Source organism: Protopterus annectens, chromosome 16.part0 (genome assembly GCF_019279795.1).
Source record: "Protopterus annectens isolate FY-2018-M chromosome 16.part0, PAN1.0, whole genome shotgun sequence".
Classification (NCBI taxonomy): domain Eukaryota; kingdom Metazoa; phylum Chordata; order Ceratodontiformes; family Protopteridae; genus Protopterus; species Protopterus annectens.
In genome coordinates, this window is record NC_056750.1 from 602677053 (window position 1) to 602691818 (window position 14766).

A 14766-nucleotide genomic window follows, 5' to 3' on the forward strand; every position below is an offset into this window, starting at 1 on the left:
ACACAGTACATTGACTCCTGATGTACCTTATTAGAATGGACTATCACTGAGAACAAAGTTATTGCCTTTATCATTCTGTATTTTTTAGCGACTGTTGACTATCCACGTGCCACTGGATAAAACTGCACCATCATCCATGATGGAATTTTTTCTTTCTCTGTACCCTGATATGTCTACATGCCATAAGTGCTGAGGAAGTGGGATATATTGTGCACAGTATGGGATTGTTACTGACTTCCATGAATGACGTAGTTCCTTAGGTAACCCAACCCCACTTCTTGAGCAAATGGTTCCTGATTTCTACCAGAGATTCATTATCAGGGAATATGCCCCTCAACCTCCCTTTTCTGAGAGTTGTGCTAGCAGTACATCTTCACTGCCCTATCTGGCTTGCTTCCCCATTACTTTGGCCTCTACCAGAATCCAGCTCGACTAGGTTGTGGTTAGGGTTTCAGCTGTGTGTCACAGAGCTTGCAGAAATTTTAATTTCTTGATAGTGTTGCATTTTTCCCTTTAGGAATAACTATGATTTAAATTTGTTTTCCCATGTTTAGAACAAATTAGTTGCTTGGTAGTTTTGGACTGTTTTACTTGTATATCGTCTTGAATCTTGTGAGGTTGCTCCCTTGGCTTCTGTGTTTGAATTTAGTTATATGTTTACAGCTACGCATTTTATATGTATTCTGTACTACATCCACAGTAACAGCAGCACAGTTGTACAGCACTAGAATGTTTTGTTAATATACACGGTTCCATCACATGAACATACAAAGCTGCTTTAGGAAGAAGATAAGACCCTTTGTCTGAAATCTGTCCAAGCATTGCATCCCTGTGCAGCTGCCCCTCTTCTATACTTGCTGCATTATTTCCATACTGTGTATAAAGCATAAAACAGATCCAAACGCTGTTTGATGATTTAATCTGTACTACTTTCTCAATAAGATATTTCTTACAATTCCTAACATGTCTGGGAAGCAGTATTCCTTCGAGTTCGTCTTGAATCAGCTTATTTTCAGCTGACCCAGTAACCCATGTCCTCTTCATCCCCCCCCCTTCTCCACTGCTCCAAAGCAGGGCAGTGTACTGAAATCATATTCTTTCTTTTGTTATGTACATTATGCAGACGCAGCCTCCAGCATTCTACTTCTGTCTTCCTAGCCTGGCATTTCCATTCCTCTCACTCCGTGGTAACAGTACATTACATGCTTTTTTACAAGGTTAATTTTCATTCTGATGTGTGGCTTTCAGAACTGTACACAGTACTTTAGTTATGGCCTTACTGGTGTCCTGTACAATGAAAGGATGACTGCAGGCTGTGTAGGACTAACTCTTCACACTATATACCCTATGTAATTGGCATTTGTCACTATCACCTCAATGTGTAGAGTATGATTCAGCTTTGAGGTGACTACTATTCCTAAATCCTTTACCTTATTCCTGTCCGTCCTGCTTAGTCATTTCTCAGAAATGCATCTTTTCTGTGGATGTTTCCCTGTAAGATGCATAACTTTGCACTGTTTTACAATAATCACAGCTGCATGTTTTGCCCATAATGAAAACTGACCAAGGCATCCTTGGAGCATGTCCCTATTAACGCGTCCTATTACTCTTCACAGTAAATAGCTGCAAGCTTCAAGTTGTTTGCTTCCCTACTTCAAACTGCAAGTTGCTGAATACTGGCTGTTAGTGATACTGCATCATATTACACATTTGTCAAGGTTCCAGCGTTGCAATGTTCATAATAACTAGTAAGTAAGGGGATAGTATCTCTCAATATGCTTTTTAATTATTACTAAGTTCAGCATATGGCCATTTTTAAGAATTTATGATACAGTGTAGTGCTGCTTACTGACTCGGACATTTCTTGACTTGCAGTTCAGGGAATTGAGTTTGGTGACTCTGGGATTTTTATAATTTGTTCTAACATATTTATGTTGGGTAAGAGTTCAATATATGTGACAAAAGTACGCTAAACAGGATTAGTACCAGTCCTGAGCCTTCCACTACATGTTGACTTTTTCTGTTGACACTTACCACACTACTAGTGACCACCATCTGTTTCTAAATGAAGAATAAACCATTTTAGATCCAATTACTTTTTAATTATCCTATCAAAGCCCTGTGAGGTCATGCTTATTTTTGTGTGGTTCCTCTTTATAATTTAGTGGTGGCTAGTTATAAACATGGATCAGGTTCAGTTGACAATTCTTTGTAGCCAGGCCATCAAGCACTGGCCAAAGAAATAGCATTCATGAACCAGCCTGCCACAGAACTTTTTTTCTTTAAGCTTCTATGGAATTTGAGTTACCCTTATGGCTGCCTTTTTAAAATGTATCTACCAGAATGCATGTGAGACAACTGACTGGACCTCCTTCCACATATTTCTGGGAGTTTTTTAATAATATTAAAGCTATAAGCTAAAATGCTATTTTCTCTGGTACAGGATGTGAGTCTGTTAGCCTTCACTTGACTACTGTGTGACCTTGAGGATATCACTTAACAAAACAGTGCTTTGGGGCAATTGAGAATTTGGGCTAGGCTCCTTAATTGTCTCCTTGATCACATGCCTAGTAACTACCAATGAATACCACATTAATAGGCCTGTAGTTGGATGTGTCTTCTCTTGATCCACTTCTATGCATGGATACCACCATTGCCAACCTGCAGTTTTGAACCGCCATTCCAGTTACATAAAAGTGACTGATGGTACAGAGTTTATTCAGTTATTACACATGGTCTACAACTTCCCTTTATTACCTTCCAGTAGTTTCTTGCCAGTTCTTCGTATGCTCCATAATATTTCTAAAAATTTTCTTTTATCCTTCTTTCACTCCTCCCAACCACACACACACACACACACACACACACACACACACACACACCTCATCCTCTATGGCTGTATGGCTATTCAAGCCTAATGACTGAGCTTTGTCGTCTTTTTTGTAGCTTTTCCATAGTATTTTTTTCATCTGGCCTCCATCCCTCAGAACATACATTTCTCTTCCTTTTGTAGGTCTTCTTTTCATTGATGATCTGCTTTATGTATTATCAGTTAGGTTGTTTGCCTCCCCTTTTTACACTTCCTTATGTCGATATATGGTCTCACTTCCTCTTTTATGCTTTCCATTGTTGCAGTTTCACGACACTAAACTTTTACCATTCATTCATATTTACCACCCAAATGAACTTGATGAATTGACAATTCGGTAATTTCAGAGCACATTTTTCCCCTCTCTGGAGGACCTTACCTGATGGACCCTCAACCTGCACCCAGTTGGCCTATTTATTCTGTCCTCCAGCTAGGCAAGAGCCCTATGGCCCATTTATTTCTACCTGAGTAACCCTATCAGTCCATTTCTTTCCCAGTTTGGGGGGGGGTGGAGACAGATATGAGTGGTAGGGAGTGGGACAGTTTGCTAATTTACATAACTTATCTATCCCCTGGTAGAACACCCTACACCGTAATGGTGACTCCCACAGTTCTGATGCAAATTTCATGCCACAGGGAGTGTGTGCCTCTGGATACTAAATCTCTGGCTTTGTGCATGTCCTAAATGCTTGTTCTGTATTGGGGTATCACCCAGTGCGGGCTAGATATCTGAAATAATAGCTATCATTTGTTCAGGAATCTCTACTACTCTTTCCTAGTGTGGAGGAAACCACCTTCGCCTTACTTAAGACAGAGGTGGTAAGTTTCACAGCCCCCACGGTAAAGGATAACGCTGCACAAGATGTAGAATCCTTTACAAATGCACTCTATGAGCACCTACAAGGATGCATGGATCGTGCCATCCCTAGCAAAACCAAGACTTGCTCCCCTAAGGGAAGGAAACCAGTCTGGTGGACCCCTGCCATAAACAGGTTATACAATAAAAGGAGGAAACTAGTTCAGGAAAAAAAGCAAATCCCAAGAAGGAAAGACATCCCTGATCAGTATCAGTAAGAAACTAAGGTCCCTCATAAAATCTTCCAAGGCTAACTTCAAAAGAAAAATATCCAAGGATTCGAAAGATAACCACAAAGTCTTTTTTAGCTATGTCAAGAATCTAAGTGGCAACTCACAGATATGCTCTTAGCTAGTGCAAAATAGCACAAAATATACTGAACCTACTGATATTGCCAACATCCTGGCAGATAGATTCATTGCAAACCTCACCCCCCTCTCACCTCCAAAAGAGCCCACAACAATACCGGAAAAGTGTAGTGTCCCGGAAATCACAGGTGAAAACAGCCCTTTCAAAAGCCAAAAACACACAGAGTCAATGGGGCCAAATGGTGTCCCAGGATGTGTCTTGCACAAACTACAGAACGAACTAACCCCCCCACCTAAACACGCTGTTCAACCTCAGCCTCTCCACAGGCTACGTGCCCATAGAATGGTGTACAGCAACAGTTATTCTGCTCCACAAAGGAGGGGCCACAACTGACCCTGGTAACTATCGCCCCATAAACCTGACTAGCCTGGTCTGCAAGGCTATGGAGCACATCATCATGGAACTCATTAACAAAGACATTGGGAACCTCCATACACTTGACCTGACCCAGTTCAGCTTTGTTAAGGGCAGATCATGCCTACTAAACCTGGTTGACTTCTTTGAGACAGTCACCAAGGCCATAGATGAGGGAAAGGTGGTTTACACAGCTTAACTTCACCTCGCCAAGGTGTTTTGCACCATTCCTCACTCAGGTATTATAGAAAAACTCCCCAGCCTGAACATAAATCCCCTACGTCACAAGATGGGTTTCCATCTGGCTTACAGACAGAACTCACACGGTAAGAATAGCAGGGTCCAGGTCTGACTCTAAATCAGTCACAAGTGGTGTCCCACAAGGCTCGGTCCTGGGACCCCTACTGTTTGGCATATACTTCTCAGAAGTACAGGCAAACACAGGAAGACTATGGCTAACCAAGTTCGCCGATGACTGCAAGCTAGGAGCCATAATTGACTCTCCAGCTGACACAGACATCCTCCAAAAAGGCCTTACTGAGACGGACACCTGGTGTCAAAGTCATGGCCTCAAGCTAAATACCAAAAAATGCATAGTCATCCCATTTGGGAAAAACAAAACACCCATGAATTACCACATAGGTGGCAGCCCCCTTAATACAAAAGAGGTAATAAGATATGTGGGACCCAGGTAGATAGTAGTCTCTCCTTTGACAATCATATTGCCAAAGTAGTTAGGAAATCCTTCTATGTGGCCCATCTAATTACTAAAGGGTTTGCATCTAGAAATAAAGAGGTTATAGTGCCCCTCTACTCGTCACTCATCAGACCCATCATAGAGTACAATGCCCCGTTTGGGATGTACCTCACAAGACACTTCCAACAGCTGGAAAGACCACAAACGTACCTCACCAAGAGGATTACTGACCTCAAACATATGTCCTATGCAGACCGACTGAAAAAACTCCGGCTGTACTCAGAGGTGATCTCTGCCTGACTTACAAAGCCATGTCCAACTCAGAATTGATGGACATGCTCCACCTAAAGAAATCCAAGTCACTGCAAGCCACACACTCTAGTGAGCTAAACCTCACCACAACAATAAATAGAACATGCTGGAGGGGTAGATTCCTGTCACAGAGAGTCCCCATGCTTTGGAGCTTAATTCCTATTTACATTAGGCAGAGCCCCACACTAACACTCTTCAAGAGAAACCTTGACGAGTGGATGGGTAACAGAAAATAAACCAATAACCAAAAGGATGTCAGTGCACGTATCACAGCACGTATTTCTGGATTTTTGGTTTGAATAAACTTTCACTTCGGCTCATTCTCCATTTGGTTGCTCTCAGTGATTTATTTGGTTTTTAACAGAAAATACACCCCTGGGATCACATAATTGGCTCTGCTTGACAGAGGCTCAGTTAATTAATCAATGGGGTGGCGAAAGCCTACACACTCTGGCTAGGCTTATAAATGCCCTCGGGCAGATAGCCTAGTACCTACCTATGAACCTATGGAGTCCTTTTGCTCTGCCAAATGTGACAGTAACCCTCTCAAAATCAATATACAAGGTGTTTTAATCATTTTCCATCCTCTAGTTACCATTTTGCTTGATAGTAATATTAAGTAAATTAATTGTAAATTGTTTAGTTAGGTCGAGTCTGTCCTTATACCCCAACAAAAATAAGTCAGAAAATTCAGCTCTGACTTTGCCCCTCTCTCCCTCCAGCCTCCATACAGGAAACACCATCAAATATATCCCCCCACTATCACTAGGCAACAGGTCCTCAATGCTCTCCATGTCTCGATGTCCAGAACTCCACACATCCTCATTTTCCTCAGACTGCCACTACATTTGTCTTGGCTGGCCCATACTTCTGGTTCGGAATTATTCCTCTCTCTTTTGATCCTTTCCATTAAGCATACTGACACACCTTTCCTTGTCTTCCTACTCTGTTCTTTGTGTGCACCTGATATCCATTTATTATAATGACCAAAACTCTTTTTTGCTTACCTTTTCCAGTCTGTTTTTCCATATTATATGCTTTCTCATTTCCTTATCCTGTTGTGCTCCCACTGTGTGCTTCAGACTTCAGTATGTACTGTCCCACACCACCTTCCTTTAAAGGTGCAATACTTTGTATATCTCCCTTTCAAGTCTAGCATTAAAATAAGGCAGTCCATGCTGGGTTTAGGTGGTTACAGCCCTATGTATGATGGTTTTTGCCAAGCTTCTTTCCAGTCTCTCTCAAACCTGAATTTGTGCACCATGTTCTACTCTCTCAGCCAGCACTTTGTCACCTTTCTCACTGCTGGTGATGGAATATGTACCATTTCAGAACGTGGAACCATACATCTCAGCTCTCTGCACCTGCATGATACTCCTTTACTTTTTTGCTACTTCATTAGCTGACTCATACCTTTCAACCTCAAGGCAAGAAATCTGGACAAAGCCTAATATAATGGGGGGCAAAAGTCCAAAAGTAGAGGCAGATTTTAAATGCTGCTCTTATAAAAGTAAAAAATTGCTGTAATAATAGGATGTGTTTTGAATGTATTTTTTGAAGGATATGAAGTCTGAAAATCAAATGCCTGTCATTATTTAATGACTTAAGTAGTCAGTGATTTGCTAGAAAACTGCAAATTGTATGGGGAACAGACCAAAAATTTAAGGCAAAAATTGGACAGTTGAGAGGTAAGTCAACTGTGCCACCTGACAGGTCATTGCTACCTACATGCATAATCACGTGGATGCCTCTCCCCTTTGTTATCATCTTAGTCACCTCTTCTCTAGTGTCCGTCTTAGTACTGTATTCGTAGGTATAGGGCCGTTCTATTCCATCTTGTCTTCCAATTAATGGCACTGGAGTTCATCCAGTTGCCACTACTTCTCCCCTGTCTTGTTGCGGTCCTTTCTTGTCCCTTTTTTCCTTAGACCATCCGCACTAACCTTCCTAGACTCTTACTCCTATCCTCCTCCTATTCTGTGCTTCTCCTATTTACTGTTGTAAATATCTTCTCATTCTCCTTTGACTTCCCTGCTGTAACCTTCCTTACTTAATTCAATCCCATCTTTAAGTTACTCATCACATTCATCTTCTGGAGTGTATTCTTCTGCTGTCCAACACTACCTGCATGCTTTCTCATACCTGAAAGTATTCTCGCCTCCCTCCTGATTTTATTTCCTTTGCCATCCTTAAAAGTTCCCTTTACCTTCTTCTTGCTTTTGCCTCTTCTGCTCTTTGTCCCTTTCCACTCTTCATCCAATAGCTTCTGTCTCCCAGAAACCTTCTGACCATAGCTATATCTGCCCAAGCCTCATTGCTTGTACAGCTCTGTCATCACCTACTGCCCCCAAACCAATATCATGTTGTGCTCCACTCTTCTTTCATCCTTTCTTCAAAACAGGCTACTCCACTCCCTTGGCTATTGTAGCTTCCTAACCTCCAAGATGACAACATCTTTTCAGCATATATAAACGCCACAAATCCTCTGGCCAACACACCTACCCATACTCTGTCACTAAGAAATAGTATTCTATCCCTTTAAAATTCAGTCTCCCTGTACCTTCTCCATCTTCAAACTACTTCTAAATGACTACCTAAATATGACTTGGTTCTGCTTCTGCACTACCCCAGGTCGAACTAGTCCCTCCTTCCACTCTCAGCATGCTTCTTATTAATTCCTTTTCTCCAAACATGGTCAGTCTGCTAACTAGATAAAGGAAAAGTAATTTGTCCTGGGCTATATTATCTAGTAATCTGTGTTCCAAAGAGTGTACTCTTTGTGTTTAATGTCATCTCTATGAATTGCAACTTGTGAATACTTTTTAACTATTGACAATGTTCTTTTTCAACTTATCTCTGTTCAAATATTTGCACTATATATGTATAGATTTGCACTGTATGAACTGAAGTTCAAATTTTACTTGGTTAATATGTTGTTGTTCTGTATTAGGTTGTGTAATAATTTTATTTAATTGTAACCATATTGTGTCAGTATGGAGCTTTTCTCCCCAGGCCTCTGCTGAAAATGGGATATTATCTCAGTCAGACATTCTCCAGCAAAAAAATGTCAAATTTCAGCTCCCAGATTTTTCTCATGGTCTCTTCTGCAGAGTTCCATTAATGAAACCATTAAGCCCTACTTAGAGTACCTCACCAACATCTCTTTCAAACTCTGGTTTCTCTCTCATCTCACCTGCTCTTCCATTACCCAAGCCACATTAGTTTGTACTAGTTGAAGTGCTCCTTGTTGTACAGTTGTAAGTGCTAGAGGAAAGCTGACCAGGTCGGAGCTCCTTCTTACTGCATTATAATGCATGTTTTTGGGAGTACTTGAATGGGCTCATACTTGCCACACACCCCGCTGTATTATGATGTTTCCTACCTAGCTGCAACTTGCTGCTGGAAGCGAGACAATTTATTACTGAATTAAAGGAGCACTATTAAAGAGATGGAGGGCATTAAGGACCTAGAGAATATTTCTGGAAGCAGTGTTAGAGCGTAGAACTGCAGAGTGGCTCGAAGATGCTTAGGGAAAATATTTAAGTGCAGTGAATTATGGCTATGAGTCTCTAGTAATGGTCTTTATTCTGCAGCCCTCATTTTAATTCTCTTAGATTATATTTGCTGCTATATGACTCAGAGGGAGTAATTTAACCAAACATTGCTCCAGCGGAACCTCTGAAGAGAAGTACATATCTAGTGGGTTTACCTGGTTAAATACATACCATAAATAAAATAAAAGGATGGGACACGGTTACAGAATGACACCTGCAGAAGAGATGGCTACAACATTATGGGCCATCTTCAGAGCCGAAAGTTTTATTTTCTTTTGATATCTTTACATGCTCTTAAGCAAGTCAGAATGCGTTGTCATCATTAAAGTGGTAGCTAGTCGTCAAAGGAGTTGCCCCAGAGATCCAGAAATAAAGGAGTGCTTTGAGGCATGGTGGAACAAAAAGAAGTAAAAATGGGTGAGAAACTAAGGTTGCACTGAGTGCATAAACAGATCTCACTGCTAAAATCTCCCCACATGGTCTTGTCTGTTATCTGTTCATATTTTACGTGTATTTTTTTTTTTTTTACATTTTATACAGTTTTGTGCTTAAGAAAATGTTAGTGGCTTTGCACCTAGATGTACATATGTAAATAAAAATTGATGATGATGACATTTGCTGCATAATGTACAAAATGCAGATGACTGAAAGTGTGATATGTTCATGGATTACGCTTACTGTGCCTCCAGTACGTTTCCTAGAGATTACGTTCCATGAAGCTCCAACCAAACAATCAAAACACAGTGTTCAAAGCTTCAGCTTGACAAAGAAGAAAATGGAAAGCCTTTTTTGCACAGGAACAACACCCCCCCCCCAACCACCCATGTGGTCTGCTTCTCCCTCCCACTTTGATCTTGCATACAAACTCCACAGTTGCACATCCATGAAATCTCATAAAAAGTGAATTTGAAACCAGAATGCCAGTCATCCCATATAGGGAATAACAACCATTGAGTTTAACATCAGGGAATTGAACTTGAGTTAATACCTTGCCCAAACAATACTCCACCTAAGATGAAAAAGCCACTAAGGCAGGGCTTTGTACTTCGGTAGTACTGCTACTCAACATCTACAGGAGAATATGTATGTGTAGTATTACTTCTCTACATCTGTAGGACTCAGTGCATGTGTAGTATTACTTCTCTGTATCTGCAGGACTTAGTGTATGTATAGTATTACTTCTCTGTATCTGCAGGACTTAGTGTATGTATAGTATTACTTCTCTGTATCTGCAGGACTCTGTGTATGTATGGTATTACTTCTCTACATCTGCTGGGCTCAGTGCATGTATAGTGTTACTTCTCTATATCTACAGGACTCTCTGCATGTATAGTATTACTTCTCTACATCTGCAGGACTTAGTGCATGTATAGCATTACTTCTCTACATCTGCAGGGCTCTGTGTATGTAGGGTATTACTTCTCTACATCTGCTGGACTTTGTGCATGTATAGTATTACTTCTCTATCTCTGCAGGACTCTCTGCATGTATTGTATTACTTATCTATATCTGCAGGACTCTGTGCTTGTATAGTACTACTCTACATCTGCAGGACTCAGTGCATGTATAGTATTACTTCTCTATATCTGCAGGACTTGGTGCATGCATAGCATTACTTCTCTACATCTGCAGGGTTCTGTGTATGTATGGTATTGCTTCTCTACATCTTCAGGACTTTGCATGCACATTATTACTACACCATAAAGGACCCTGTGTTTGTGCAATGCTGATACTCAACATCTGCAGGACTTGGAGTATGTATAATATTATTTCTGTACATCTGCAGGACTCTGTGCATGTGTAGTATTACTTCTCTACATCTGCAGGACACTACATGCACATTATTACTACATTTTAAAGGATGCTGTGCTTCTTTGATGAAAGTTACCTATGGTTTTATCAAGGAGCAGTAAGATATAACTTAAAGCATTCCATAATTAGTAAATCATTAAATTTGCTGAAGTAAAATTAATTTTGTATGTATAGTGACTGGATGCTAGCCAAAAGGTCGAGAAGTGAATGGAAGTCTACCCCTCAAGATCCTAATTTAACTTTACAAAATTTTAATTTATCCCTCCTTCCTTAGGCACCAGTTATTGGGGTACTCTTTAATCAACAATAATTTCCCCTTGTTATACTAGGTAATCTTTTCCAGTTCCCCCTTCACACACACACTCTGGCAGACTACATTCCTTGCTCTGACTTAGCTGCCTTCCCTACCAATATTTAGTGGCCAGAGGAGTGGGATCACCTGAATTCTGGGATCTGATGCTGGACTAGCACAAATGTTGTGCTACACATGCCCCCCATCTTTGTATGTGTGTGCTTTCATTGACATTATGTAGAAGAACATATGTTCATGGCACATCACCCAGCCATCTACTAAACTGTGTCCAATATTGCAGGTCTGTTGGCTCAGTGATTTTATTTATTTGAATGTTCACCAGACAAATCCCACTGGGCTAAAGCCTCCGTTTTATGGAGACAACCTTGGGAGAAAGTTCTAGAGCACAAATCTGTAGACATTACTTTTTAATTAGCCGATTAGCCAAAGGAGCAAACATTTGAGAGGTGGGAAGAAAATGAAGTAGCTGAAGGATATGCAAGCAGGTTAATACCTAGTTACCAGATGGTATACCTTTAGAAGAATCCTTCAGTCACCTTACTGTGCAGAAACAGAACTCTTATCAGGTTCCTGACCCTTGTCATCAATCGTTTTGAACACACAGTGCTTAGTTTTGCACCCAGCTATGTGGCATGCATATGAAATATATTCTCCTGTTATTCACTGATATGACAAACTGACATTTCAGCTGGACAAATCAAACTGGTTAAATTTTCATCTCATTGAAAATATCATAACCCCCCCCCACAAGGAAGCTCTTATGCATGCTCCTGTGGAGGAATATTCATTTTCCTGCATCTAATTTACATATATTAATTCAGTTGTTGCAGAACTGCAGAAGAAAAAAAATCAAAAAACAAAAAGTAGGCATCACCACTAACACACAAATAGAAACTGGATGGGCAGTGATTTCTTATTGAAAATGCAACTGGGGAACCCCAATTCAGGGAATAAAAATGACAAATGAAATGTCCAGTTTTTACACTTAACTAGGTAGAGGGAACAATAAAAGTACAATAATAATAATGCGTCAGTTTTCTGAAGTGAGGAACAGGCTATCTGGTAAGAGTCTGTAAATGTTATACTTCCATGATCTGTAGTAAACATCTAGATGCCGCTCCAATTAAATTATCTGTGCATCCTTTATCACTGCATTAGTGTCAGAAGATGTCGGTTAAGATAATTATAAGTAACATTTTTCTTCTTTCTGTTTTGTATTTCTTAGGATGAACCCCATCACTTCAGGTACTTGGAGCCATTGTTCTGTAATCCAGGCACCAAACCAGACTTTTTGGAGCGAGTAAGGAATCAAAAAGTTTGCTTGGAATCTATTGAACTTGAAACTTTTGCCATCTCTGGGACAGTGAGGGTTCTCAACTTGGCTTTTGAGAAAGCAGTTTCCATTCGTTACAGCACTGATGATTGGAATAGCTACTCTGAAGCTCGAGCTGTGTATCTCTCTGGGGATCGCTACACAGACCGCTTTGGTTTTCGTCTGCCTTTGCCACCACCGCATTGCCTTCATCTTGGAAGTACTCTACAGTTTGCTGTGCGATACCGAGTAGGCCTTGCAGAGTTCTGGGACAATAATGCTAGATTAAACTACAAAGTCCAGCATCGGCAGTTGAAGATGTCTCCATTGAAGGACCTAGAAAGCAGCTGGATTCATTTCATTTAAATAGAGAACATGGCTGTTTTTTTATCACAGATTGCAACACACTCTCTCTCTGTAGCCAGGCTAACTTAACTGTCTTGAATTTGAACATGTGTTTACATCTTAGGGCTAACCTTTGAAAAACCTACTTCTGAAATGCATTTCACCTAACATTTGAAGGAGAACATTTAAATACCATGGCTCACATAATTTGAAATCTGTAACTCAATATTTAGTTTGTGTTCCATAACTGAATTAATTGTAATACATTAAGCTACCTATTTCTTGGCCCAGCCTGTACTAGACTGTATTACTGCACAGGAAATGTTATTTAGCAGTGGCATGCACAGTACTTGGAGTGGATAGTATTAATGATAAATAGTTATGCAAAAATAATCATGCTGTGGTGCATTGTACATGTAAGGGAATGTTATATATGTTGGTGTGCGTTAGACAGACCCTGCAAGCATGATGGAGAAAAAGGATGCATTCCCAAAAATAATGCATTCCATCTAAGATTGTAAATGGTATAAGGATAAAAGGAAAGTAGAGAAGAAAAACACTGATGGGTTTGGTTGCCAGTACATGAATACCTGGCTAAGAGACATTTAGGTAGGACTTGAACACAATTGCAAAGGTAATGTGAGGTCTGGAACACTCAGAAACATATAGGCTGTTCCTTACAAGATAGCTTAATGTGCAAAGGACTACCCTTCTAGCCAGTAGGATAGTCTGAGTTTTTAAGTTAATAAATGGGTGGAGTGCTATCATAGTGCAGTGCTCTGTAGAGAAGAATTAATTAAATTGATGCTGGGTTTTGGTAACAATTCTGGTAAAATTATTTTGGGCATATTTTAAGTAATAGGAAAGACACTTTGCTAGTTAAGTGGTTGTAAGTAGGATACTTGCTCCTTTGGCTATCAGGCTAAAAGGCCAAAAATGAACACTCGTGTTGGCAATGTTTCATTGATTAAGGGAAAAATCATGCATTTTATAGGACTGAGGCAAATATTTTTTGCAGTAATAATCTTATGTATGTACAGTTATGAACATATTATTGACAACAAAATTTAGACCAAACTGGTTTATTAATTTTGTTCGTATGTCACAGTTAAACTCTTGCAATTGCACCCCCCCCCCAGTTTATTTTCCACTCTTATTACTGGTATCTCTTGGTAATTTAATACTGCCTGTTTTTCCTTGGTTTCACAATCTCCTCTAGCAACTTGTTTTGTTTCTGCTTCAGTCTGTCTATGAAATATTTCCTTGTATCGCTGCTGCACATTTATCCCAGCTGAAGCAGTACAAGAAAGTACTGCTATATCTCCTTTCTCCCAGCTGCAGTGTTGTAGCTGGGATATTAGAGGTGAAGATCCATTACTAAAGAAGTCTGGAGGTTTAGCTCATATGGTTAAAGGTATGAGCTACTAGTAAGCTTTTTCTTGTATCTTGTACGTTGGATTCCTTGAATTCCAACTTGTAAACTATGTGACTGAGCAATTTACTTGCATACAAGTTTCCGCCTTGCCCCTGAAAAAGACATTTGTGTCCGGTAGGCTTACCCAGCTACGTAAGGTGAGCAATAATTTTGCATCTTTTTTACTGATCAAATAGAAGAGAATCAGGCAAGGAGGTTCATCAGGACTTGAAAATAAAATAACGTAGTAATAAATGCAAAAACCATTAGAATTTGAGAAAAGTTAATTGTAATTATGAGAGCCAAGTGCTGCATATTTTATCATCATTTGGTTGAATATCAGCTGAATGAAATTGGAAGTTATTTGGGAATTAAAGCTATTTGGACAGCATATAATTTACCTGTCTTTTCTGATAGAATTGGAGAAACAGAGGTGGCTTGCAAATTAAGCCAGATTAGAGCCCCAAGTTATCAGATCATGCAGTAGACTATGGTAGCAAATGCATGAATTATGTCAATGACTGAAGGCCAAAAACAGTTTTGCATGTGGCTAGAGAAC

The 14766-nt window shown here is 40.0% G+C and overlaps 1 protein-coding gene across 1 annotated transcript in view; it reads left to right on the forward strand.

Moving 5' to 3' along the window:
- LOC122790488 (protein phosphatase 1 regulatory subunit 3E-like) overlaps nt 1-13078 on the forward strand; it is a 179981-nt gene extending 166903 nt beyond the window's left edge. Inside the window, exon 2 of the mRNA XM_044058036.1 lies at nt 12362-13078. Coding sequence (XP_043913971.1) covers nt 12362-12814 — 453 coding nt within the window. The 3' untranslated portion in view covers nt 12815-13078. The remainder of the gene's footprint in view (nt 1-12361) is intronic.
- The last annotated feature ends 1688 nt before the right edge of the window (nt 13079-14766 follow it).